The sequence below is a fragment of the Boleophthalmus pectinirostris genome, unplaced genomic scaffold (genome assembly GCF_026225935.1).
Source record: "Boleophthalmus pectinirostris isolate CB_2022bp ecotype Guang Dong unplaced genomic scaffold, ASM2622593v1 HiC_scaffold_8, whole genome shotgun sequence".
Lineage (NCBI taxonomy): Eukaryota > Metazoa > Chordata > Actinopteri > Gobiiformes > Gobiidae > Boleophthalmus > Boleophthalmus pectinirostris.
Window position 1 is genome coordinate 15181019 of NW_026571515.1, and position 26752 is coordinate 15207770.

General features: G+C 39.0%; 1 protein-coding gene and 2 non-coding genes across 6 annotated transcripts in view; 2 read left to right on the plus strand and 1 right to left on the minus strand.

Moving 5' to 3' along the window:
- Window positions 1-20857, plus strand: part of tpd52l2b (tpd52 like 2b) — a 42279-nt gene extending 21422 nt beyond the window's left edge. The window contains exons 4-7 of one of the 4 annotated variants that reach the window (XM_020940807.2): window positions 1803-1850; window positions 6334-6435; window positions 9605-9653; window positions 12929-20857. In XM_020940807.2, coding sequence (XP_020796466.2) covers window positions 1803-1850; window positions 6334-6435; window positions 9605-9653; window positions 12929-13012 — 283 coding nt within the window. In that variant the 3' untranslated portion in view covers window positions 13013-20857. The other 3 variants (XM_055166393.1, XM_055166395.1, XM_055166394.1) reach the window with 3 other exon arrangements.
- A 1829-nt stretch (window positions 20858-22686) lies between these two features.
- On the minus strand, window positions 22687-22758 carry trnae-cuc (transfer RNA glutamic acid (anticodon CUC)). The gene has a single exon. It is a non-coding gene; the product is annotated as a tRNA-Glu (tRNA).
- Window positions 22759-24384: 1626 nt separating this feature from the next.
- On the plus strand, window positions 24385-24466 carry trnas-aga (transfer RNA serine (anticodon AGA)). The gene has a single exon. It is a non-coding gene; the product is annotated as a tRNA-Ser (tRNA).
- The last annotated feature ends 2286 nt before the right edge of the window (window positions 24467-26752 follow it).

The following is a 26752-nucleotide window of genomic DNA, read 5'->3' on the forward strand; positions in this document are numbered from 1 at the left end:
TCCGCTGCCTGTATCCAACCACAAACTTCAAATGCTAAACTTCATAATCAAAAACTTACAAAACGTTGCTATGCTGTTGAGGCAGACCTTTGCCTGGATCATACTGCCATCGTGTCCTCGGGCAAGACACTTCACCGGTCTGTTCTCTGGTGCGTTTAATACATACACGTTTATAGTTGTGCGTGTTTGAGCGTGGGATAACACTCCAGCTACACTATGGATTCCAACACATACGAGTGGAATGTGCTGTCTCCTCTCCAAACGAACAAAAATAATCGGAATAACGTTTGAGCGAAAACTGAAGTAGAATCTGCAGAACTAAAACAAGAATCACAGGTATTTCAGAAAATGTATGTAGAAGTTTAAACGACAGGGTTAGCCGCTTTTACACAGAATAAGATCTCGTTTTGTTGCATGTCATGTGCAGAAGACGTTATATTTGGTGTGGAATTGTAGCCTGCTGTTTGGTTGGACTGTCTGTGTTTATACTCATTTTGTTGTGACTGATAAGAGTTCTGTTGTGGCATTTGGAGTTTGGTAATTTTTTTTTAATCTGTTCCACTAAAACACACCCTTCTGACCTTTGTTTCTGCTTTTATATTGATTATATGGATTAGTTTAAGATGAAATGTGTAGACAAACGTTATTTATCTCAAAAAACTGCAGAGTTGGCGATGTTTTAGTTTAACTTAAAGGTGCCATCGGTGATTTAGATTTTTTTTTCCCAATAGTAGCCTTGAAACCTGTGCCGTCCTGACCTGATCTGTGCTCTCTGGTCTTTTTTCTGTCAGACCAAAGCTGGTTCACGTACAGACAGTAATAACGTAGATGACATCTAGTGGTGAAGAATGAGAATACATGAGAAACAGGGGCGGGTCGGCCAGTCTGAGTATAGATGGTAGCTTTAATCACACTTTAATCTGTCTTTCTGTCTCTTTTTCTTTTTTTTTCTTTCTCTGCCTTTCCTTCTTTCCATCTTTCTTTGTCTTTCTTTCTTTCTGTCTTTTGTTTCCCTGTTACTTTTTTCTGTCTGTCATTCTTTCTTTCTGTCTTTCTTTCTGTCTTTCTGTCTGTCTTTCTGTATTTCTATATTTCTTTCTGTCTTTCTTTGTATTTCTTGCTTGCCATCTTTCTAGCTGTCGTTCTTTTCTATCCTTTGTATGTCTATCTTTCTTTCTGTTTTTGTTTCCCTCTTTTTCTGTCTCTCTGTCATTCTTTTTCTTTCTTTCTTTCTGTCTTTCTTTCTTTCTTTGTCAGGGAGCATGTACCAAATACAAATGCATTAATCTTACAGAAGATTTAGCTGCTGCTTTTTTCCACCTGCAGTTCCCGTACTTATTAAAAATACAGATTTCATTACATTTACAAGTTTGTTTGTTTTTTTTTTCTTTTTGACAGACCCAAGCTTAGAATAAAATTTAAGAGCACGTGAGATTAACAATAACTACTTTGAAATAAAATGTGTTTAAACTGTCAAACATCAGGTTATTGGGCAAAAACTATGGACAATTACTAATAATAAAACCCAACTTATTCTGCCGTTAAGTCAGTAAAAATAGAAAATAAAATATGTGTTCCTTTTTGCATGGCTTCCCAGTTTATACAGCTGCTATTTTTAACCCACTGCTTTTCAAAGTATTTTCTATTTTAGGTCAAAGTTGCCTGTGACCCGCCACACGACGCTGCTCTGTGGTGATTCAGCTCGTGGTGTTTTTAAATGGTGCAAAGACGTGTACTTGTGTCTTGTTGTACTGCAGTAAGCTGTTCCCATTGTCACGTGCTGTCTGCTGTTGTGTCTCTAGATATCAGTCAGCCACTGCCACTTGGGACGACATTACCCATACCGAAGCGTGAGTCCACATTCATTTACTATGAGGAATAAGCTGTGTTCATGTGTCTTTTTACAAACTGCGCCGGTGCTTTTGGAGCTAACCATGTTTGTGTACGATGTGTTTTCTGCTCAGATGGCCCAGATTTGTCCAAACTCGGTGGATCAGAGTCAGACCGATCCTCTAAATAACCTCCACCCAACCAGTGATTTCACAAAAAAAACTATTTTGGCTCAGAAATATCCAGTTTAGTTTCACAGATTTTCCATAATTTTAATTACTGCAGGTTGTCCCTTGATATTATGATACAGTACATGCCCCCACGTATTACCAGTTTGCAAATCCACTTAAATATCTACAGTCACAGTCAAACATGTGAGTCACAGCCACATTCTGAAGCAGTGTTGGCGACACCAAAATAGGGCGTGAAAAAAAAAAAAAAAAAAGAATATACCTAAGGCTGCTTAAAGGTGGCGCTTATAATATTTGCTCGACTAAATAAATGAACACTTTACTGGAGAACATCTGTGTTTAGAAAGGGACGTGTTAAATATTAATACATTACCACAAACTGAAGTCATCTACCGTATTTTCCGGACTGTTGGGCGTTTTCTTAAGCGTCCGACCGCATCAAAAAGCGTCTGTACGCCGCACAATCCAGAGTGCACTATACACGAATCCACTCGGGTGTCTCAGCACGACTTCAGTAAACGCAAACACACACGGAGCAGACGAAAAGCACCCACGGACACACTCATCACTCCACACCAAAGAGGAACGGAATGGAGGAACGAACCGAAAAAGCGAGTGCAATGTGCCACTACTAGACACAACTGAACAACTGAGTCACCGCGAACATGCCGACAATCCAGCGGTCCCAGACAGCACCCTCCCTACACGCCACAACTGAACAAAGCCCAGAGTCACCGTGAATGCACCAAACAAAGTCCCACTGACCCATCCAACTGTTGTGTTTCGGTGAGGTACATATAAAATCAGTTGGATAGTCTTTACGTTAATACATTTCATTTGAACACATTCAATTTATAGGTTACGCTTTTAATCAAAGTTGGCATTAGAGGTCCCGCCCGCAAAGAATTGTAATTTTCAGGCCCGCTCCCTCCCGCATCTGCGATATTTTGTCCCTCTCCTGGCTGCAAATCCCGAAGTGGAGATGGAGACGTTCGCTCTCTTAAACTCTATCAAACATGGAGAAGTGGAAAGGAATTGTCTAAAATGTGCGCGAGATTAGACCATACATGCAAATTTACGCTGCTTAAAATGTTTTTATTAATGCCAAATAAAATATCCAGCACAAATTATACATGACATACTTACATAAAGCATTTGTATATTTTAATTTACACTTATATTTTGATTGTGTGACTGCAGTTTATCATCCCACCCGCGCCCACAATGAGCTTTCAAAATTCCTCCCGTTCCGCACTGTTTTGCATCTGTACTAAAACAAGACTCTAGTTGACATTAGCCTCGAGAATTGTAAGCTGCTGCTGCTGTGCACGGCGGCTAATACCCAGAATTTACACCAGCAGCTTCAGCATCACGTAACATGGGCAGAGCTGTTTTTAAAAGTAATAATTTACACCAGAGACCTCTGTATATTCACATTTAAAACCCCAAACTTTTATATTGCCACAAATTCATTCTTGATTGGATGAATTACGTTTTAAACCACAATACAAAAGTCGCCAAACCTTCTCCATGATTAAAGCGACGCTCCACTGACGCCGAAAAATCAGACCTTGAGCTTCATTTGCGCGATGTTAGACGCGCTCAGCCACAATCTGTCTGCTTCCCCTTAAAACCGAGGGACTGTTTACACGAGAACACTTGCAGGTAAAAATGACAAAATATTTTATCGGAAGTGCCTTTTGTTTAGACGGCGACGGTGTTTTTGTGCTTAAAAACGCAAAAATCTGATGGGTTTCTATTTGGGTTTAGAGATCGTTTGATAGAATAATTGAAATCATGATCAAAATTCAATTAAATTAAATTCAGCTTTACATGAAGGAGCGGTGCAAGGACCACAGAAGTTCAAATGATTTCATATTGTCAAAAATTTTACTTGTAGACTAAGGGCCTGTTTAAACAAGAACACTTGCAGGTTATAACGACAAAATATTTTATCGGAAGTGCCTTTCGTTTAGATGGTGACGGTGGTTTTGGGGCTTAAAAACTCAAAAATCTGAAACCACCCTCCAGAGTGGAAAACTTGAATACCCTCCATCATAGTGTTTCCGTATAAACTGCCCAAGACGCAAAACTCTGGTCAGATCTGCTCATGTCGCGTACACGTTTGTCACATACGCCATGCATACCCAGTCGAATTCCACACACTTGCATCACCGTATGCACGCAGATTTCCTCCTGAAAACGCTCGTCTAAATGCGGAATAAAAAGCGAAGATGCGACGCCACTTTCCACGCCACGTCATCATATAAATGTAGCCTTTGAAGGAAATCAGCTGCAGTGCAAACATTTATATCACAATGTTCCATGTTTCATAAAATCAAATATTTCCCTGCGCCAAAACCAACACTCCCCCTTTTATTATATTTATACAAGAAATGTAGAGGAAATTGTCGGACAATCCAGACCAAGGCCATTTTTACGAGGTTTTGTTTTTCTTTCCTGTGAGTCTGATACTTGAGGGTTTTAACAGCACGTCTGACTTTTCTTTTGTTTGTGTATAAATAAAAAAGGTGCATTTCTCTGGATGTGTTTATGAAGGACTGTCTTTAAAGTGTCTGGGGCATCTTTTCTTTTCTCCTGTGCGTTCATCCTTCACAACATTCATACTAAATTTGAGGGTTTCTATGTTCAGTTCAGATTCTTCTACCATCGGCCTCTTTTGAAACTGCACTAAACTCTAAAACGGCGACTTTTTGGGTGCACTTCACTAACTCTGTAACACAAAATAATGGATTCTAACAGGTTTGACTCGTTTGGACTCTCTTATACACTCGCTTTTTTACATTTACTATGCGACTTTTTAGCTGGAGGGTACGAAACCTGCTCATCTCCATGGACATGTTATTGCTTTATCAGGAATCTTTCACCGTATGGCATTAATCTCCACAGATCTGACTTGTCTCTTGGCCTCATTTTCTTGTTTCCATAGCGATAAGTTTAATGCCATACTGCGAAACTTTGCAAACAAAACGATAACATCATCATGGAGAAGGAATTCAAAGTGAAACTCATATTGGACAAGAAAAAAACAAACAGAAAATCTTCTTTTTTCAGTTTCACTTTTTAATTCAACCGCTGCAATATTGACACTTTTCTGCAATATGGCTTTAATTTTGACACTGAAGGTAAAAGATGCACCAATCCAGTAATCACAGGCAAGAGATTTTTCAAGTATGATCCAGATTTTTGTATTATCAACTTAGATCTGATCCAATTTTATTTATTTATTTATTTGTTTATTTATTTATATGAATGGTCGTGTGTGTGGATTGGTGCATCTCTGCCGTGGGGTTTTACTACGTTTATTTAATGTGTACTCTTCTTTCTTTGTCCCTTCTGTCATCTCATCGTCACTTCTTACTCCTGTACTCTCTGTATCTGCTGCGGCTGCATCCCAAACCTGTCCTGTCCTGCTCCCTCTACTACTGTCCTCTCCTCTGTTCTTTTTCCTTTCCTCTGTCCTCTTTCCTTTCCTCTGTCCTCTTTCCTTTCCTCTGTCCTCTCTCCTCTTCTTTCCTCTCTTCTCTCTCTGTCCTCACCTCTTTTCTCTGTCCTCTCCTCTTTCCTGTCCTCTTTCCTTTCCTTTGACCTCTCCTCTTTCATTTCCTATGTCCTTTCCTCGTCTCACTCCTCTGTCCTCTCTTCTCACTCCTTTCTTTTCTCTCCTTTGTCCTCTTTCCTTTCCTCTCCTTTCCTTTTTATGTCCTATATCCTTTGCTCTCTCCTCACTTTCCTCTGTCCTCTCCTTTATCCTCTCTCCTCTTTCTGTCCTCTTTCTTTTCCTATGTCCTTTCCTCTCCTCACTCCTTTGTCCTTTCTCCTCACTCCTTTCTTTTCCCTCCTTTGTCCTCTCTCCTCTCTGTCATCTGTCCTCTCCTCTGTCCTCTTTCCTTTCCTCTGTCCTCTCCTCTCCTCACTCCACTGTCCTCTCCTCTCCCATCTCCTTTCTTTTCTTTCCTCTCACCTCACTCCTTTCTTTCCTCTCCTTTGTTCTCTTTCCTTCCCTGTGTCCTAATATCCTTTCCTCTCTCATCTCTCTCCTCTGTCCTCTCCTCTATCCCCTCTCTTCACTCCTCTGTCCTTTACTATGTCCTATGTTCTTTCCTCTCCTCACTCCTCTGTCCTCTCTCCTCACTCCTTTGCCCTTTCCTATGTCCTATGTCCTTTCCTTACTCCTATGTCCTTTCCTTACTCCTCTGTCTTCTCACCTCACTCCTCTCTCCTGTCCTCTGTCGTTTCCTGTGTCCTATATCCTGTCTTCTCTCCTTTGTCCCCCCTGTCCCACATGCAGGTATAAGAAGACCCAGGAGACGCTCTCTCAGGCGGGACAGAAGACCACCGCAGCTCTGTCCACGATGAGCACCGCCATCAGGAAGGGACTCGGAGACATGAGGTAAGAGAGAAAACACCACCGTAAGAAACTGAGCACACTAGATCCAGAACCAGAGACGGGGCGCTCGGACTACTGAACCCAACTGAAATCTGGTGAAACTTTATCATTTATTTACATATTTGTCCCACTGAAATCCTGCCAAAATCACCAAGCATTAAAAATATCGACCATGAATACACACATAAATATAAAAAAACTGATTTTGACCTCTATTTCCAATATTTTATTTCAAGTTTATTTCAAAAAACAGTGTCGGTACCGATTCAATTCAGTTTTGATATTTTATTCTCTCTGGTTTAATTGTCGGAGAAGTTCGGCTGTTTATTGTGCCGCGCGTGAATTCAGAGTCGACTGAACAAAGGAGAATTTATCGCTGCTTCATGTTTCTCGTCATGGATCAACGGCGACTTTCTAAGTAGGCTTAAACCAGGACTTGAACCAGGACTTGAACCAGGACTTGAACCAGGACTTGAACCAGGACTTGAACCAGGACTTGAACCAGGACTTGAACCAGGACTGAAGCCAGGACTGAAGCCAGGACTGAAGCCAGGACTGAAGCCAGGACTGAAGCCAGGACTGATCCAGGATTCAAACCAGGACTTAAATCAGGGTTAAAAGAGGACTGAACTCCGTGTCACCTGAACAAAGAAGTTCAACAAAAACTTTCTAAGACGTGAAAGTAAATGCGTCGCTGGGGCAGGGATCAAATTGGTCAAAAATAGGGACAACTGGTCAACTTTCTTGTATAAAACTGGAACAAATCAGTGGTTTTGGATAAATCCGCTGGGACACGGGACACAGGACTCAAAACTGGGACTGTCCCGTGTAAACAGAAACGTCTCGTCACGCTAAACATTCAAAACAAAAAATGTGTAACTTCTTTTGCGTCATATTTTTTTTGCTGCTTTGCTTTGATTCTCAGTCGACTCTGATTGGCTAAACCTTGTAGAATTTGCACAGGTCTTGGCTTTTAGTGGCACTAATATGTGAATAATGATGCTGTAAATGTAGTTGTTGCCTAAACGTTACAAGAGCTGGCCCCTATGACACAGGAAATTAGGTAATAGTCATTTGTCATTGTTAAACAGGCATCCACACACACACACTCCTGATCTTATCCTGATCTCGTGTGTTCTGTGTAAACACCAACATAATCATAGCATTTGTTGTGGTCCCGTTCACACTGCACAGTCTCATATTAACACTTTACAGGAGAGAGTGTGTGTGGTAAAGGTTTGTTTTTTGGGTTTTGTTAACGCACTTTGACGATAACCTGATTCTGCTGCTGCTTTTGGCTCATGTGCTTCTCTCTCTCCTTGAATCGCTGCCTTGGTTTGATCTGCAGAGCGCTCCCTTTCTCTAACTCTTTTAGGTAAGAGGCTCACCTGGGTTCACCTGGGTTTACCTTGACTCACCTGGGCTCACCTGGGCTCACCTGGTCACATGAGAGCGTCCTCACACCTGAACTGAACTATGTTTTTAATGTTTTATTCTTATATTTTTTTTCTTAAATGTGTTAAAACTTCACAAACATTTAATCATTTCTAATAATAATCTATAAAGAATATTTTTTGTGTTAAATTGCTCTTATGAAATATTCCGTATTATTTATGTTCAGGAAATTCATATTGAGAGTACCATATTTTTCGAACTGCAAGTCGCTCTAGAGTATAAGTCACGCCAGCCAAAAAATGCATAATGATGGAAGAAAAAAAAATACATAAATAAGTCACATCGGACTATAAGTCGCAGTTTTTAGGGGAAATTTATTTGATAAAATCAGAGACCAGGAACCGACATTTCATCTTGAATGTCAAGTTCTAGTAAAAACAATAGAAGAGAGACCAACAGACTGTTAATGTCACGTATTTCACAGTTCTTCAGATAAACTATAACATAAACAACAGAACAGAACAAGTTTACCAAACTCTCCATCTCACTCCAAATCACTAAATCCATTCAATTCTTCATCCTCTGTGTCACTTCCGGAGGTAAACGGAGCGTCGCTTCCTCTTCTGTGTAGCTGTCGTCAGACTCAGCATCAGTTCCAGTTAGAATTTTCCGGCCTGTCTGAATCCCGACAGGATGGTTTTAGTTGTCTTTATGTTTGTTTAAATTTTAAGTTGTCAGTGATACAAAAATAATGTTCGACTGACATGATACAGACAGGACAGAGGCTCTTTCTCTCTTTTCTGCAACTGTCATGCTCCCTCTCCTGGCTGTCAGTGTGACAATATTAACATATAAGTTGCAGGAAACGCCCAAACCATAAAAAAAGTGCCACTTATAGTCTGAAAAATACGGAGTTTTTGAGTTTCAGTCATTATTATTGAACATTGTTCTCTGTAAGCAAGACAAAAAACATAATTATAATGCTTAATTAACATACAGCATGTTTATTAGGGATGCACTCATGAGAAAAATGATCTCATGAGATTTTTTCCAGTGTCATCACATTTGAATTGGACAAAAATGGGTCACGTATCACCTTAGTTCAGTAGTAGTTTATTTGGTCATTTTGCAGCACTACAAAACAAAACATAGACTAAGTCAAAAGCTTTCAATCAGCTGTTTTTAATATTAAACATACAGTGTCACTGTAGCCTGATCTAAATTAGACTCTCATTTAGTGTCTCTGGTGTGAAGTCGCTCTGATCTGAACAGGCTGTGCCCAGTTCAAAAGCTTTCCACTTGGTGATTTTAGATAATATACTGTACAATAGAAGTGTATTTATTATTTATAGTATTTAATGTTGCGAAATGACACCTGTTCTCAGTCTTATCCTTCGTCCCCTGTAGTTTTTGTGATCATTATAACTATTCTGAAAACCTAAAATGACAGAAATGACCCTGAACCTGATTTGCTTGTTGCTTTTTGCATTTAACACCTGCACCTCTCTCTCTGTCTCTTTAACGCTTCCAAAGTAGCAACTATTCCATCCGCCACTCCATAAGTATGCCCGCCATGAGGTAAAGTATGTCCACTCTGTCTGTACTCTTCAGATAATGCATGGGGTGAACTGTATGTGTGTTTATGTGTGTTTATGTGTGGAGTGTAGATGTGTAAAAACATGGATAGTACCGTCCTGTGTCAGTATTGGTGCATGTTGTTGTGGTTGTGTGTGTGTAGTTTGTCTATGGGAATTTAAAATGAGTGTTTGTGTTACAGAAACTCGGCCACTTTCAAGTCCTTCGAAGACAAAATGGGCAACCTGAAGGTAAAACTAGAACACGTGTCAATCAGCACCTTTTTGAGTATCCTGTGAGTGTTCATGTAAACACACTGTTCTGACATCAGCATCGTGGATATGCCAGTATTCCGATTATGAGAGAGCAGGAGACCCTCACTGGGTTTTTCTGAGAGTTGTCAGGAGACTGTGGCCTGTAGACGCAGTTGGGGCTGTCGCGGTTACAGAATTTTTCCTGCGGTGCGGTATAGCGGCTTAACATCGCAGTATGTGGTGATATCGCACCCCCTCCCCACATCCCCTGGAGTTATAATATTTCCAGTGGCTCTGAAAACTCTGATGCGCTTGTTGTTGATGCACTTGTACCTGGTTTGTTGTGTGGATATGGTGTGTGTTACGTGGGAGAAGTAACATTTGGCTTTGGAACAAGTGCCGCTGCATCTCTCCAGCTCTCACTGCGCCAGGTCGGGTCAGAGTCCTGCGCCAGGTCGGGTCAGAGTCCTGCGCCAGGTCGGGTCAGAGTCCTGCGCCAGGTCGGGTCAGAGTCCTGCGCCAGGTCGGGTCAGAGTCCTGCGCCAGGTCGGGTCAGAGTCCTGCGCCAGGTCGGGTACCCTCGGACTTGAGAGAGAGAAAACCCCAAGCATGCGAAGCAGGTTTCTGCAAAGCGCGATCGGGTGACTGCTGCGTCCTTTTCGCCTGCGGTAACCTGACAGTCTACGTGGGCGCAACTGAGTCCTGGGTTTGTCCTGGGTTTGTCCTGGGTTTGTCCTGGGTTTGTCCTGGGTTTGTCCTGGGTTTGTCCTGGGTTTGTCCTGGGTTTGTGCTGGGTTAGTCCTGGGTTAGTCCTGGGTGTTAACGGGTCTGGGCGGGTGTGGGTCTCTAAAAATGGACCTGTGCAGGACTCTGGGTTGGGTCACGTTTGCCACGTGCAGTGATTGTGGTGGCCCAACATGCACCGTGGTGGGCCTCTTAGTACTGCGGCGATTCATTTTTGTGGTTATTGCGACAGCCCTAGACGCAGTATCCTGATTTCTCAAACCTGTGCTGTACTGAGCATGTGTGAACTCGAGTAACAAAAACAGTAGGAGCAGCAACTTCCCCAAAATGACCAAAACTCCTAACAGGACTTTTCAGGTAATAATATTTTATACTTAAAAACAAAATAAAGCAGTTGGCTGTTTAATACAACCACTTTTTAACAGCGGGGGTCACCTCTGTGTCTGTCTGTGTTGCTCTTAAACTAAACAGACACTCTGAGACACTGATGTATTTTTCAACAGTTAAAACCACATTTTACTGAAGCTGTGACAGAGCTCCACAGTCAGTGTTTGCTGTTAAGTCTTTAGCAAAGTTCCTAACTTGCCACCATAGACTGTGTATATATAAATGCCAGCAAAAGGCGAAAATGAGGACTGCGTTGTGACGACCATAGTTTTGCGAGGATTCACGTGGTTCAGAGGGATGTAGCTAAGGTCGGGGGCAATTTTTGTCAAGACGTCCAGCCAAACTATAAAGCACTGTGGGAAACACTGCCCCAGTCACGGACGAGTTTCCTCATGAATAATAAAGAGCTGAGCCTCCGTGTAGCTGCACATGTAGTGATGGAACGTAAACACACACAAATTGCGCGAACTCAGCCCTGCACCGAACCAAACGTCCCGTACCGGAAACGGTCTGCGTGAACACATGTACCATTATACCAGAATCAGAACACTCTCAGAACCAGGATAAGACTCTTGACTGTACACACTGGTGCGCCTTGAATTCTGAATTAAAGGACGCAGAAACACCACAAAACTGTTATTGTCCTGAAAGAGCACAGAGCAGGAACTGGGCTTGTTTTTATATTTATCTATAATGACAAAGCACAATAAAAAACAGTTAAGTAAAAGATCTAACTATAGTTACAAGTCTGAACAAAGACTCTTTAGTGCTGAGGTCAACTCTTTGTTCAGACTCGCTTTTATTTATTATTTAGCTCTTGTGTTAAATGTATTTTGTGTATCAGCTGCTTACAATGTTGGGCCTGTATACACCCAGTCGAACGCTTAGGAACACCTGCTCATTTATTGTTGTTTTGTCACAGTAAAGCTAAATCTATATGTTGATATTTCCAGACTATTGAGCGTACCTGAATAAAAGCCACATCAGCTACATTAAAAAAAAAAAGTACAAGCTCCTTTTTTGCCTTTTTTAACTTTTTAGCACACTTCTGTAAAACTAAGAACTTTGTGCTGTTTCTGTATTTATTTTATTTGTTTTCCTGTGATATTGATTTATTGTATCAGCCAATATTTTCTCTTTTTAATTGTGTTCTTTGTACACAGAGTCTTTGAGTGTTTAGAAAAGTACTATATTAATAAAATGTAGTAGTAGGAGTAGTAGGTAGCATTGATAGTAAGTATGTAGTATTAGTAGAGGTAGTAGTAGGTAGTGGTAGTATTATTAGTAGTCGTATTAGGAGTAGGAGTAGTAGTAGGTGGTAGTAGTAGCCAGTAATATTGGTTGTAGGTGGTAGTGGTAGTGGTAGTAGTAGTAGAGGTAGTAGAGGTGGTAGGAGGTGGTAGTAGTAGGTGGTAGTGGTAGGAGTTGGTAGGTAGTAATAGTAGTTGGTAGGTAGTAATAGTAGATGGTAGGTAGTAATAGTAGATGGTAGGTGGTAGGTAGTAGTAGGAGTAGTGGTAGGAGGTAGTAGTACTAGTATTAGTAGTAGTAGTAGATGATGGTAGGTGGTAGGAGGTAGTAGGTGGTAGTCGTATTAGGTAGTCGTATTAGGTGGTAGTAGTAGGTAGAAGGCAGTAGTACTAGGTAATAGTGGTAGGTAGAAGGTAGGAGGCGGTAGTAGTAGGTAGAAGGTAGGAGGCAGTAGTAGTAGGTAGTAGGTTGGAGGCAGTAGTAGTAGGTAGTAGTATTGGGTAGTGGTAGTATTAGGTGGTAGGAGGTCGTAGTAGTAGATATTATATAGTAGAGGTAGTAGTGCTAGTGTTGGTAGTAGGTAGTAAGTATGTCAGTAGTAGTAGAGGTAGTTGTAGTAGGTAGTAGTAGGGCTAGTATTGGTAGTAAGTATGTAGCAGTGGTAGCAGGAGGTGGTAGCGGTTGTAGGTAGTAAGTATGTGATATTAGTAGAGGTAGTAATTGGTAGTAGGTTGTGGTAGTGTTATTATTATTAGTAGTACTAGTAGTATTAGTTGTATTCTTAGTAGAGGTAGTAGGTAATGGTAGTAGTATTATCATTAGTATTAGTAGTACTCATATTGTGACGTCTTGTCCCGCTCTAAACGTTTCCTCTATCTTGTTTGTTCCAGTACAAAGTCGTCGGCCCCAAGGGCAACGGTGAGGCCACAAGCGAGACCGAGACCACTCCCACTCAGGAAAACCCGCCCTTCTGAACCGGACCCCGCTCGGACTGTACTGTTCTCACCTCTGACCTCTGACCTCCGACCTCTCACTCCTCCCACTCCTCTTCCTCCTCCTCGCTTTAACCACGCCCCCGGCCGACACCACGCCACGTACGCACCACCGGGGGGAGCTGTCCGTGAGGGTCTCGGCTCTGGACCCTCGGGCCCGGTTCCTGTTCCAGCTCTGCTCAGTGAATACAAACGGCATTATCTCACATTGTCAAATCATACGGGGCATCTGATTTAATTTTAACGGGATTTAACGGGGAACGACGACAGCCAGTCTGCATCAAAACTGTAGAGCTGTGGTTTATAGCGGATTCAGGAGCCAAAAATTAACAACAAAAATAGATTCAACTAGTATTTTTAGGGCTTTATTTTTTTGTTTTGAATTGTCCAAAATGTGAACTCAAGTCTAAAATCTGAATAAATCTCAAATCTGGTGCACTGCGGAACATTTCTAGTGGAGGGTCCACCGATTGCCTGTCTCCATGGAGTTTTTAATTTATTATTTTTTAACTAGATTAAACCGGAAAACGAGCAGGTTACAGCACTACTCTACATTACGGTTCAGATCTGTGGAGAGTGAGTCAAACCTATTCACAGAAGGAATTATTGTAATTGAGGATTTTGGATTTAATTTCATACCGTGGAACATTCCAGAGACGGCAATAACATCCACATGGAGACGAGCAATTAGTGGACCCCTAGACACCTTTTAAAGTTTTTGTTGTTTTTTAGACTACCGTATTTTCCGGACTATAAGTCGCACCAGACTATAAGTCTCACCAGCCAAAAAATGCATAATGAAGAATGAAAAAAACATATATAAGTGGCATTTTTGGGGGAAATTTAGTTTATAAAATCAGAGATCAAGAACCGACATTTCATCTTAAAGTCAAGTTCTAGTAAAAACAATAGAATAGAGAACAACAGACTGTTAACGTCACATATGAACAGTTCTTAAGATAACTATAATATAAACAACAGAACAAGTTTACCAAACTCTCAATCTCACTCCAAATCACTAAATCCATTCAATTCTTCATCCACGGTGTCACTTCTGAGCAACTCCAGCTAAATCTAGCTTTGAGACTGTGATTAGGTTTTTTTGTTTTCTTCATTGCAGTTAGAGCAGAGGTCTCAAACTCAAATTCACAGTGGCCAAAATTAAAAACTGGGAGTACATCATGGGCGAAACTAAATATTTATTGAAAAATTTCAACAACATCTGCATGTTTTCTCTTCTTTTGAGAAATGTAATGTTAAACCTTTTCTTATTAAAATAAATGTTTAATAAGAGTTTTGCTTAAAAAGTGAATCCAAAACAAGCAAAATATAAAATAATAACTACGTTTTAAATGTCTCTATAGTCTATTTGTAACCGGTGGGCAGCTCTAATACATATTTGATATGATCTCGTGGGCCAAATTTGGTCCCTGGGCCCGAGTTTGACATGTCTGAGTTAAAGTATCCACCACTTTTTCCCAGTCCCTCACAAATTTCTCGTTTACTCCAAAATTACCATTTTTGGCTGAATATTTCACAACTTTCAGCAGGACAGAGGCTCTTTCTGCAGGAGACATGCGCAGTAGAGCAAAGTGACAGTGGTACAGGAGGAACAGGAGCAGCAGATACTGACACACAAGACTAGAGCGCCCTCTGTTGGCCGTCAGTGTGAAAATAACAACCATGCAAAATGATATATTTTAATATATAAGTCGCACCTGAGTACAAGCTGTAGAACCACCCAAACTATGAAAAAAGTGAGACTTATAGTCCAAAAAATACGGTACTTATTTCACTAAAACATTTATATTTAAGATTTCCCTAAAAAATCTGAAGTAAAAACAAAACAAATAACAAAATTGGCCCCGCTTCCTATTAATTTACACTAGAGGGGTCAGGCTTCTTACACTGGGCCCCCAAATTTCTGTCAACGGCCCTGCTGTTAAGTACCAATAATATATTAACAAGAGCCAAAACTTGTCTAAATTTCACTAATTTCACTTAAACTAATAAAAATGAATTACGATGCCTTTATTTTGTTAAATGGAGGTTTAAAGTGACACAAAAATGCCAAAAAAAAATAGAAATGAAACTGGAAATACCTGGAATTTGGAATTTTTTTGGTGTAAATTCACTACAGAAAAATAATCTATTGTTTATTCTACACAATGGAATCTGCTATAAAGCTCTCTACGGAACTTTTTTTTTTTTTCATTTAATTGTCTTTGCTCTCCACACTGTGAACACTTTACTCCTAAATACTCCTAAACACAGGCCTATTACTACAACTACTACAAATATTACTACAATACTGCATGTACATATGACATCTCAGCTGTACCAACCACAAACTACTCAGAAACCCCAACCCGGATGTGAAGAAAATCCATTTTGTATTATAAACTATTTTACACTGCTTTGCATAATGTTTTTACATAACTTTTAACGATATGTACAAATATAAAAATGATGCTCTATTGTCACCATTGCTGCGAGCGAGGTTAGGGTTAGGATAGCAACATTTACGCTATGTTTGAGTACACGTGTTTGGTTACTTATACAGTACTGTGCAAAAAAATAGAATAAAATAAAGATTGTACACTACAGATGCAAAGATGAATGTGTTTTACAGCTAATCCTGATTATACTGAGCTATTTTCTGATCTGTTATGTTTTTTACAGTGTTTTTCATCACAAACACATCTGGAGTTGTTTTGTTTCATTCACACACGTTTGATGCAAAAATCAGCATATTTAAGCCGAGTTTTTCTTCTCTCAAGTGGAAAATACGCTGTTCCACCTTGTGATGTCACACGGTAATACTGTATTCGGTAATGGAGCCCTACAGCGCAGAGTCCAGTACGGGTCCCATTTCTGGAGACCCACACCCGCCCGTTAACCCGAGATTATATCAAACTTTTCTGCTGCCTACGCCACGGACTGAACCAAGACTAAACCAGGACTAACCTAGGATTGATTTCAGGACTGAACTAGGACTAAAACAGCACTCGCTGTCGGGACGGGCTCGGAGGTGACCGCAGGAGAAAGGACCGGCTCAGCTCTGCATTTCATGAATATAAACGTGGTCGTTACCCGATCACACTTTACAGATGCCCTGCTTCGGTGTTCTCTCTCTTAAATCCAAGATTAGACCTGGTTTTAGTCCTGGTTTTAGTCCTAGTTTAGTCCTGACCTGCCTGTGTGAAATCACTACCCGCCCGTAAAATTCCAGAATGTTAAAACCCGCCCATTTTAGCAACTATTTGCCCGTAGGTACCTGACCTGGAGCAGGACTCTGCCACAGCCGCGTAACTTCTCCCTTTCTTCAGCGTGTCCAGAAGTCCAACTTTTTGTGTGATGGTTACATCTTCCTCTGCCATTTGGGTGCGACCGCAGGAGCCTTTGTCGGTGCAGAACGTTTCGTCGACATTGTGGGTTTTGACGGGAAAAAAACTTCTTCAGAATCTCACTGATGGAGATCGAACATTTATATAAATTTGGCGAACTGAACACATTCTGTACTGTACAGGAGACATGGCACGGAGGAGACTGATTGACGATGTACAGTTTCTTAGCCAATCAGGACACAATACGCACTCATACACTGTAAAAAAAAAAAAAGTATGCAAAATTGTACTAAAAAAATCCATGAAACGGCGAGACCGTGAAAGGTGAACCACGATAGATTGAGGGACAACTGTACAGGAAGTGCTCCGTACATCTTCACGAGAAACATTTAGATAAATTCAGCTCTGGAATTGCCAAACTCTGAAATGAACAAAAGAAAAAAGCAGAGTTCCAACAGTCATGGAAATCGTGGAATAGTCATGGAATTTTAGTATTTATTTAGTATTAGTAACTCCATTGTTCTGTTAAGTTCTCATTAGACTATTATAATTATTTCTGAACGTCTACGCCTTTTGTGTACAAGAGACGACAATAAAAAAAATATGTAATCCAAAACCATAAGATGAGAGGAAATAGTTAACATTTCATATTTAGCTCTAAAAGTCTGATCAGTTCTATGCATGTAGGTGCTGTAAAGTCATGGAAAATTCACTTTAGGTCGTGAAAAAGTCCTGGAAATGTTTTGAAATTTTGTCAGTGAAAAAGAGTGGGAACCCTGTAAAAGAATATGTTAACTTGAAAACTACAGCTTTGTGACATTACAAGGTGGAACAGAGCATTCAAACTTGTGTGAATGAAACAAAACACGACTCCAGGTTTGTTTTTTGAGGAGGGAACAACATTATAACTGAGTTTAAAGCTCACAAGAGTCTTCATTTTTGCCAGATGCTTACAGAATAATTCAGAATTTTCAATAAAAAACTGACATTAAACTCAAATAAAATGAACAAAAACCCATAATTAACACATTTTGTCTGTAATAAATTAAATGTCGCACAAAATAACTGGATAAAACTATGTGGAATTTGACTTTAGAGCCCCTGCGAAGGCTCTGGTCCCTGGTCCCGTCTCGCAATCGCCCGGAATATTTTTACGCCCGGACTCGTTTAAAACCTGGACCTGTTCGTAATTAAGGCATAAATTCTTCTGTAACATTTGCACAGTACTGTATTTTTAATAGAAAAGTTTAGTTGTAGCCAGTTTAGTTCATTTGGGCCATCGATTTAAAGCACTTCTCAAGGGTCATTTTTGTTTTGTTTTTTACGTGTATTGCGTAACTTTTCTGCCAGAGTGTCCGTCAAATGCGTTTTTCGTGAAGATGTTTTGCTTCGACTGGAATTTTTCACACTACGATGTTAGATTTTTCTGTCTTATCTTCACAGACCCCAAACTAGATCAATTTACAGGTCAGATCTGTGGAGAGGCGACCCCGCTCACAATCAGAATGAATGTTTTTCTAAGTATTTTTGGAGCTATAAAACCATCTGTAATTGAATAAATGTAAAGTAGAACTGTTTAATGCCGTACTGTGGAACATTCCAAGCAGAGAGCAGTGATGTGTCCATAGAAACGAGCAGGTGACAGACGCCCCCCGCCAACCAAAAAGTTACGCAGTGCACCTTTTAATGCTTAAAGTAAAACGTATCAGTAATTTTGATTTATAACGATTCTTAAGCGTAATTTTTCTCTTTTTTGTTTTGATTTGTTATGTTTTTTATTTTTTAAAAAGGTGCATTGCGTAACTTTTCTAGTGGAGGGTCTGCCCAGTGCTTTTCTTGTGAAGATGTTAGTTCTTAGTCTAGAATGTTTCGCAGTACGACGTTATGACTTTTCTATCAATTTTTGAGCTACAAAACCATCTGTAAATGAATAAATGTAAAGTAGAACTGTTTAATGTCACACTGTGGAACATTCCAGGCAGAGAGCAATGATGTATCCATAGAAACAAGCAGGTGACAGACCCTTCCTCCAACCAAAAAGTTACACAGTGCACCTTTTAAAGCTTGAAGTTAAACGTATCAGTCATTTTGATTTGTAGTATTTCTTAAGAGGAACTTTTTTGTTTTTGTTTTTTTATTTTTTAAAAAGGTGCATTGCGTAACTTTTCTTGTGGAGGGTCCGCCCAGTGTTTTGTTTTTGTTTGTTTTTTTGAAGATGTGATTGCTTCGACTAGAATGTTTCGCTGTACGGCATTAGACTTCTCTATGTATTTTTGAGCTGCAAAACCATCTGTAATTGATTACCGTATTTTCCGGAGTATAAGTCGCACCAGCCAAAAAATACATTTTTGGGGAAATGTGTTTTAGAAAATCAGAGACCAGGAACCGACGTTTCATCTTAAAAGTCAAGTTCTAGTAAAAACAATAGAACAGAGAACAACAGACTGTTAATGTCACACATGAACAGTTCTTCAGATAACTATAACTTAAACAACAGAACAGAACAAGTTTACCAAACTCTCCATCTCACTCCAAATCACTAAATCCATTCAATTCTTTATCCTCGGTGTCACTTCTGTGCAACCTCAGCAAATAAGCCATAGATCCATGATGTAAACAGAGCGCCGCTTCCTCTTCTGTGTCGCTGTCATCAGACTCAGCATCAGTTAGAATTATTCGGGCCTTTCTGAATCTCGACAGGATGGTTTCGGTGTCACTGAAGTCCAGACTCTGACAATTCATCCAGTGACTTCAGGAAAGTTTCATGGTGCATCCTCCCGGTTGCCGTGAAGCTGTGTTCTTCATCTCCACTTTCCGTCAGTCCCTCACAAGTTTCTCGCTCACTCCAAACTTTCTTTCTGCTGCTCGATTATCGTTTTCGGCTGCATATTTCACTATTTGCAGCAGGACAGCGGCTTTTTCTACAGGAGACATGCACAGTAGAGCGAAGTGACAGTGGTACAGGAGTAATAGTCGTATTAGACACTGACACACAAGACTAGAGCCTCTCGAAACCTCAGTGTGAAAATTTTAGTATATAAGTCGCAGGAAACACCCAAACCATGAAAAAAAGTGTGATTTGTAGCTCGAAAAATACCGTAAATGTAAAAATAGCTGTTTAATGTCACAATGTGGACCATTCCAAACAGACCAACGACATATCCATAGAAACAAGCAGCTGACGGACCTTTCCTCCAACCGAAAAAGTTACGCAATGCACTAATTTATTTAATGCTTGATTTTGCCATTTACTGTGCACAAAACCTGAATGTCGACACATCTCCACAGGCCTTACTTAAAACGTTTCACCGCTTAAATAATTTCAGTTTCGGTTAAAAAATAAGTTTCGTAAAGTGACGAAAGGGAGCTTGGTTAAGGCTGTTTTCGGAGGGATAAAACGTAAGAAATTGGAAAAATCCGCTTTGCCAAATGACGCACTCCTGCTGAAACCGTAAAGACGCGACGTAATCGTAATGCATGAGGCCAAAATTCGCTTAAAAGTTTCAAATGTTTATTTAAATCGCCTCGAAAAGTGAACACACAGCACAGTCGTGTAGCACCGTCACTTTCGCTACTTTCGTTTTTTCTTCGTTTTTTGTACATTTCCTAGATAAATCCTTGTATTTTTCCCCAATCTTTGCCGTTTTTTTAATCCGGCAAAACTCCTACTATAATCAAAACGCCATATGTAACATTTTCGCTGCCAAATCGTACACAGTTTTTGCCAAAAACGGAACGTGTCAAATGGCTAAAAATATAATCGTTTGCATTTTTCGATTGTAGAATTACGTTGCTAATTGTTTTACAGCTATAACATTTTGTATCGTCGGCTTTTTTTCCTCGACGTGTGGAATATTTATCGACAAAAACGTCAATGTTACAGAAATTCTTGATAAGTTAGTGCAAAATATTTGGGCTTTTATTATTTTTATTATCAGTTTCTCTTTAAATATATGCTTATCCTTCAGATTCGTTGCAAGTGTAAATTTAAATGTCATGTTTTCTGTTTTGTTTTGTCATCTTGCCGCCTTTTTCTGGGGAATCTCACGTTGTAAATTTAATCTGACGTCTGGAATAAGTCGCCATGATCCAAGTCTGTTACAACGAAACGATCCCGATATTTGCCTTTTATTTCGTCGGGATTTTGATTCGAGACGAGCACGATGCAAACGGAAATCACAGCTCATTTCGTTCTGTTTTATTTTATTTTCGATCCTGGGTTTCTTGGACTCCTGATCACTTTTGGAGAGACTTTTGAATCTTCATGAATTATTGTTTTTGCGTTAAAGTACAGCACACAGAGCCAGGCCTGTGTCCGGCTGCTCCTCTGTAGAGAATAGCTTTATCTAGGGCCTGGGCCTTTAGCTGATGTAGAAAAATAAAGGGATCAGAAGATGTGGAAAATTCTGGTGATTTAATTAAATAATTTTGGTTTTGTTGTAAATGTTTGAATATCAATAAAAGGCATTCCTTTAAATAATGTGATGGCCTGTTTCTTTTGAAAAGGTGAGTGTAGAAAATCTGTGTATCATTCGTTCATCCGTTTTTCAATATAAACCAAAAATAAGAAAATGAACAAACAACTGTTTCTTCATTTGTCTCCAAAACCAAAATGAAAAACAGATAATGATTCCTTTTTTCAGTTTTCGATTTTGTGTTTAAATGACTTCACGTGACTTCCATGACTGTGATGTTGGACTTTTGCACTGCATACGGACTGAACCAGGACTGATCCAGGTCCGGGACCAGACTGGAGGCTCAGAGCCCATGGCAGGGCCGGAACTTGAAGCTGAGGCTCGAACCCCGCAGAGACTCGGAGTCCGCTCTGGTCTCTGTTTCGGTCCCGGTCTGGTCCCGGATCTGGATCGGTCCTGGTTCAGTCCGTATGCAGTGCAAAAGTTTGGCATCGCAGTCATGGAAGTCACGTAAACGGGAAACGCTCGTTATCAGTTTTTTCCATTTTTAATTTAAATACAAAATCGAAAACTGAAAAAACAAATCATTATCTGTTTTTTTGTTTTGGTTTTAGAGACAAATAATGAAGAAAATCGTTTTTTTATTTTCTTATTTTTAGTTTTATATTGAAAAACGAATGAACGAATGATAGACGAATTGTAGAAAACATTCAGTGTTCAATAGAGTTCTCTCGTTCACAACTACTGCACCACAAATCAAAATGCAAACTCATGAAATAAATCTGTGCACATTAAATACAGAACCAGGTTAACAATAAACAAGTCTGACTATGAGGCTGTAGCCAGTTGTAGAAGTTGTAATCTAGTGCCATCCAGCAACCACACTTCACAATATTGACTGGAAAAGCAACTAAATCAGGGGTGTCCAAACTTTTTTCAAGGGCCACATGTCTAAACACAGACGAAGCAGAAGGCCGATTGAGGGCCACAGACTGGTGCTCAATACAGTGAAGAATTGAAATATCTGCAGGTTTATCACGTTAGAATGAGCCCTCAGACTTTATTCATGCTAAGATCCTCAAAAAAAAAAACACAAAATATTAAATATTCGCTTTATCAAGGTAGATTTTCAAAAAACTTGCAATAAATAGTTAATTCATAAATGATATAAGGTCATTTGGGCCAATTCACCTGGAAGGGCCAATAAAAATTTGTGCCCATGCTCCATAGTTTGGACATGCCTGAACTAGATAAATATCCCTGTAAATATCCTTAAGAATACAAGGTGACAAATAAATAACATTTCATTGCTCACGTTTCAAATGTAAAAGCACCACAGTAAAGAAAAACATGCAAACTGTGTGAAAATAATCAGTGCATGTTGTAAAGGAAGTGTGTGCAGCCGCTGCTCTTTCTGTTAAAAAGATAACAACTATTAGGCAAGGCGGGTTTATTTGTATAGAAAAATTTTTACACAAAATCATTTACAGCATCATAAATACATTTACAGAATTAGAAATACATTAAAATCACAATACAAACAAATCAAATCATAAATACCCAGAAAATTAAAAAGAAAGAAGAGTGCAGAATGAAAATCTTTTACTTCTTACAATCACAAAAGAACATTATTAACAACAACCATATGACTGTGTAGTATTTGTTTTATAGATGATGCTGACACATGGTTTCAGTTCACTTGGTCTGGTTTGGGCTCCATGAAGATAAAGGTTTGGTTTCAGTTTATAAACAGGCCTCGTGTGAAAACTCAGAACCTCCAGAATTCTCTCCCTGGAGTGTTTTTCAGCATCGACACTGGCGACACAAATTTTAAATCTAAATCTAACATGCAGCCCCTTAAAGTAAAAAAGCTCATAAAAAAATAAAAAGCATGTTCCCTGACCGGGAATCGAACCCGGGCCGCGGCGGTGAGAGCGCCGAATCCTAACCACTAGACCACCAGGGAAGATGACACAAATCAAAAGTAAGGAAATAAAATACCAGACACACTTGTTAAAACAGCTGAATGTTTATTGAGAAGTGTTTATAATACAGATAAACACCACCGCACGGCACACTTTTAGAGCCAAGTTCTCCCAATAATACGATAAAAAAAAAAAACTTAATACATATTATCATTAACAACCAACGTGAAAGTATCAGATAAGCAGTGCTTATCCCCCCCCCATTGTTCTTGAAACATGCACATCTCTATATTTTTTTATATATTATTAAATTTTTTTCCCCATTGTTCTTGAAACATGTACATCTCTGTTTATTTTTTTTTTTTATATATTATTTTATTTTTTTCCTCATTGTTCTTGAAACATGTACATCTCTCTATTTTTGAAAATATATTATTTTATTGTCTGTTTTTCCCCCCATTATTCTTGAGACATACCCATCTCTATTGGAATTATGGTGGACTGGAAACGTGTCTTTTGAGTTGAAAGTAGTTTTATTTATTTTTTGTTAGTACAATTACATTTTTGTTGACATCCATGACATGATTATTATTATTTTTGTAACGATTATTGTTTAAAAGTAAACTACTCTCATTTAATGTTATATGTGCTGTAACAGATTAAAGTTTATTTGTAAGTATTTTTAATATACACCACCGCACGGCGCATAGTTTACTTTTAGAGCTATATTCTCCCAATAATACAATCAAAAATACAAAATAAATAAATAAATAAAACACTTAATACATATCATCATTACCGACCAACGTGAAAGTATCATGTAAGTAGAGTTACATTGTTTTTCCCTGTAACAATTTGGGGGCCCTGGGCAAATTTGACCTTGGGGCCCTCACTATAATTCACAGTTTTTTTTGTTTAATATATTATTTTATTGTCTGTTTTTTTGTTCTTGAGACATGCACATCTCTATTTATTGAGATTATGGTGGATTGGAAACTTGTCTTTTGAGTTAAAAGTAGTTTTCTTTTTTGATAGTACAATTACATTTTTGATGCCGTCTATTACATATGATTATTATTTTTCTTGTGATTATTAATTACATAAATAAATAAATAAATAATAAAAACAGTGTCAGAGTTAGACATTTGGGGAACCTGGGCGAATTCGAGTTTGGGGCCCTCACTATAATGCACCATTAAAAAAAAAAAAAGGTTTTGTCTGTTTATACCCCATTGTTCTTGAGACGTGCACATCTCTATTTATTGGAATTATAGTGTATTAGAAACTTGTGTTATGAGTTAGGTAGTCTACTAAATAACCAGGAAAGTAGTTTAATTGTATTTATTTATTTATTTTTTTGCTAGTATAATTACAGTTTTGTTGACTAAATAACCAGGAAAGTAGTTAAATTTTATTTATTTATTTTTTTTTGGCTAGTACAATTACAGTTTTGTTGACATCTATTACATGTAATTATTATTATTTTTCTTAAAGTACATTACTCTAATTTAATGTTACACTGAGAGAAAATCAAATCACTCTGAGGCCTCTGATTATAATAACGAGACTGTTGTTTATCTGGCACCTCATCTGTCAATACAAAGATGTGACAAAATTGTGGCGTTTAAAACTGATAAAATGTCCCACAGCGCCCCCTTACAGACCAAGTTGTCGTGGCCGAGTGGTTAAGGCGATGGACTAGAAATCCATTGGGGTCTCCCCGCGCAGGTTCGAATCCTGCCGACAACGACTCACTTTTCTATTTTGTCTTCATTTATTTATTTATTATATAACAGTGCACAAAAAACATTAATCTCAGAAAGAAAAAATGCTCTGCGCCAGATTTTACTACAAGCTTCTTTCCATCTGCAGTCCAAAATTCATAAAAAAAAAAAAAAAAAAGAGCAGTTGTGCTTGAGCGAGGCACTGTGGTGTTTACTAACCTGATCTGCGAGAGGGGCTCCAGTCACAGCGTGGGCACAGAGAAAAGAACTTTATTGCAGATATTGTAATTACAGCTTCATACGGAACTGGAACTGAAGGTTACGGGCGAGTGTCGAAATTATGGATCATGTATGTGGCTAAAACAAGAACAAAAGAAACAAAAACAATGTTAGAATTATGATATAAAACGTATGTATGAATAAGTTACATTAATAACAAAATAATATATATATGTACACTTAATAACAAACGAACGCTGGGATTTTGAAACGGTACAGTGGTCTTTGGCGCCCTCTGTCGGATTAATAGCGCTACTGCAGCGCTCCAGACACCGCGCGCGTCTATGGGTTTAATTGGTGTCAGGTTACGCTCGGTTATATCAGCGAGGATGCTTTTAACACCCGCCAGACCAAGAACAACTGAAGTAAACTGGACAGATGCACTTGTATGTACAAATATAAGAGTTAAAAACACAAATAAACACAATGATAATATAATAACATCACACAAATACTCACTTTTTTTTAACATGAACGCGAACGGAGGACTCCACAGGGAAAACAACCTGTGCCAAAGTCAGAGAAAACAAACGGGAAGTGACGTCACGACTGACGTCAACCACAGACATTACAGAATAAAATAACTTTATACAAATGAACAACTCTAACTACATTTCATCATTAACAGTGTCTCCTTAAAATAACCACAATCCAATTCATCATTAAACATAAAAAAATCTAAATTAATTTATTCTCATTTCCATAAATACAATATTTCAACTTCATCATTATCAGTGAATAAAAAAAAAAAAAAAAAAAAAAAAAAAAAAAAATCTTAAAAAAAATAAAATCAAATAAAAATCTAAAATACAATTCATCATGAACAAAATTTTACACTGAAAGAGCTATAATTTATTTCAGTCTGGACAGCAACATTTCTGATTCTATTCACGTCATAACTGTACTGAAAATTGTACATAAATTATTAAAATTGGAAAGACACGACTCCAGATGTTTTGAATTATTTCTTGGTTTCAAGATAACGTTACATACAATGACATAATATTTAATATAGTCTTCAAGTTTATCTAAGTCTACTGTGCTTTAATTATTTATGACAATATCCATATTTCTTACTGTTCTAAAGGAAAACAACACAAAGCTATTTTATCTTATTTCAGTTTAATTTATTAAGGAAGACCTCGAGGCTTTATAAAAAATGTACTGTACTTTACACTCGCAACCACTGGAGTCCAGAGTCCAGAGTCTTGAGTCCCGAGTGTTTTTATCAATCATTTTTACAGAAGAGGTTTTTTTTTTTCTAGATCTATGAAACCAACATTGTGCTGTCAAGTCTTTTCTCTCCGTGACTGTGTGAATCTGTCCATGGCAGGGGATTATCTCGTAATTACGATTGTTTATTTTGTTTTTACGAGATTTTTTGGGGGGTGGGGGGGTGGGGGTTATCTCGTAATTACGAGATAGTTTATTTTCCCTACTAGCATCAGGCTCCGCAGCGGATCCGCTTTCGGTCCGCCAAATCCGCCCCACTGTCCGTCCGCTGCGTATTTGTTCCGTATTCGCTTTCTGACTGTTGCTAACCCTAACCCTTGGATGGCCTGCTGTTACAGAGAGAATCTGCGGTTAAATCATCTTAGATCCGCACTGTGAAAGTACTTTTAACACAACACTTTGTTTTTGACACAATGATTTGTACTATCAATGCGCGGATCCGCGGCTAAACCGGCTTTCCACCTGAATGGAAAGAAGCAGCATCCACCTGTTGTCCGCGGATTTAACTGTAAGTAATAGTTTAAAAGTGAATTGTATTAGTCATCATTAATGTACATAACGTTAACGTTATATTGTGGTGTCTGTACATCTATGACTGTGTGTGTTTTATCAGTTTTGACGAGTGCAGTAGGAAAGTTAGCGACGGCACTGACATGACTGCACTTTAGTCTCAACTCAACAGTCAACACTCTAGTCTACACAAATAATAATTATCTCTGGTTAAAAACACAACCAGATCAGACACCGGTGTCACCGTCGCTCCACAGCCGAAGGCAGAGCGCCGAGAGCGGCGTCCAGC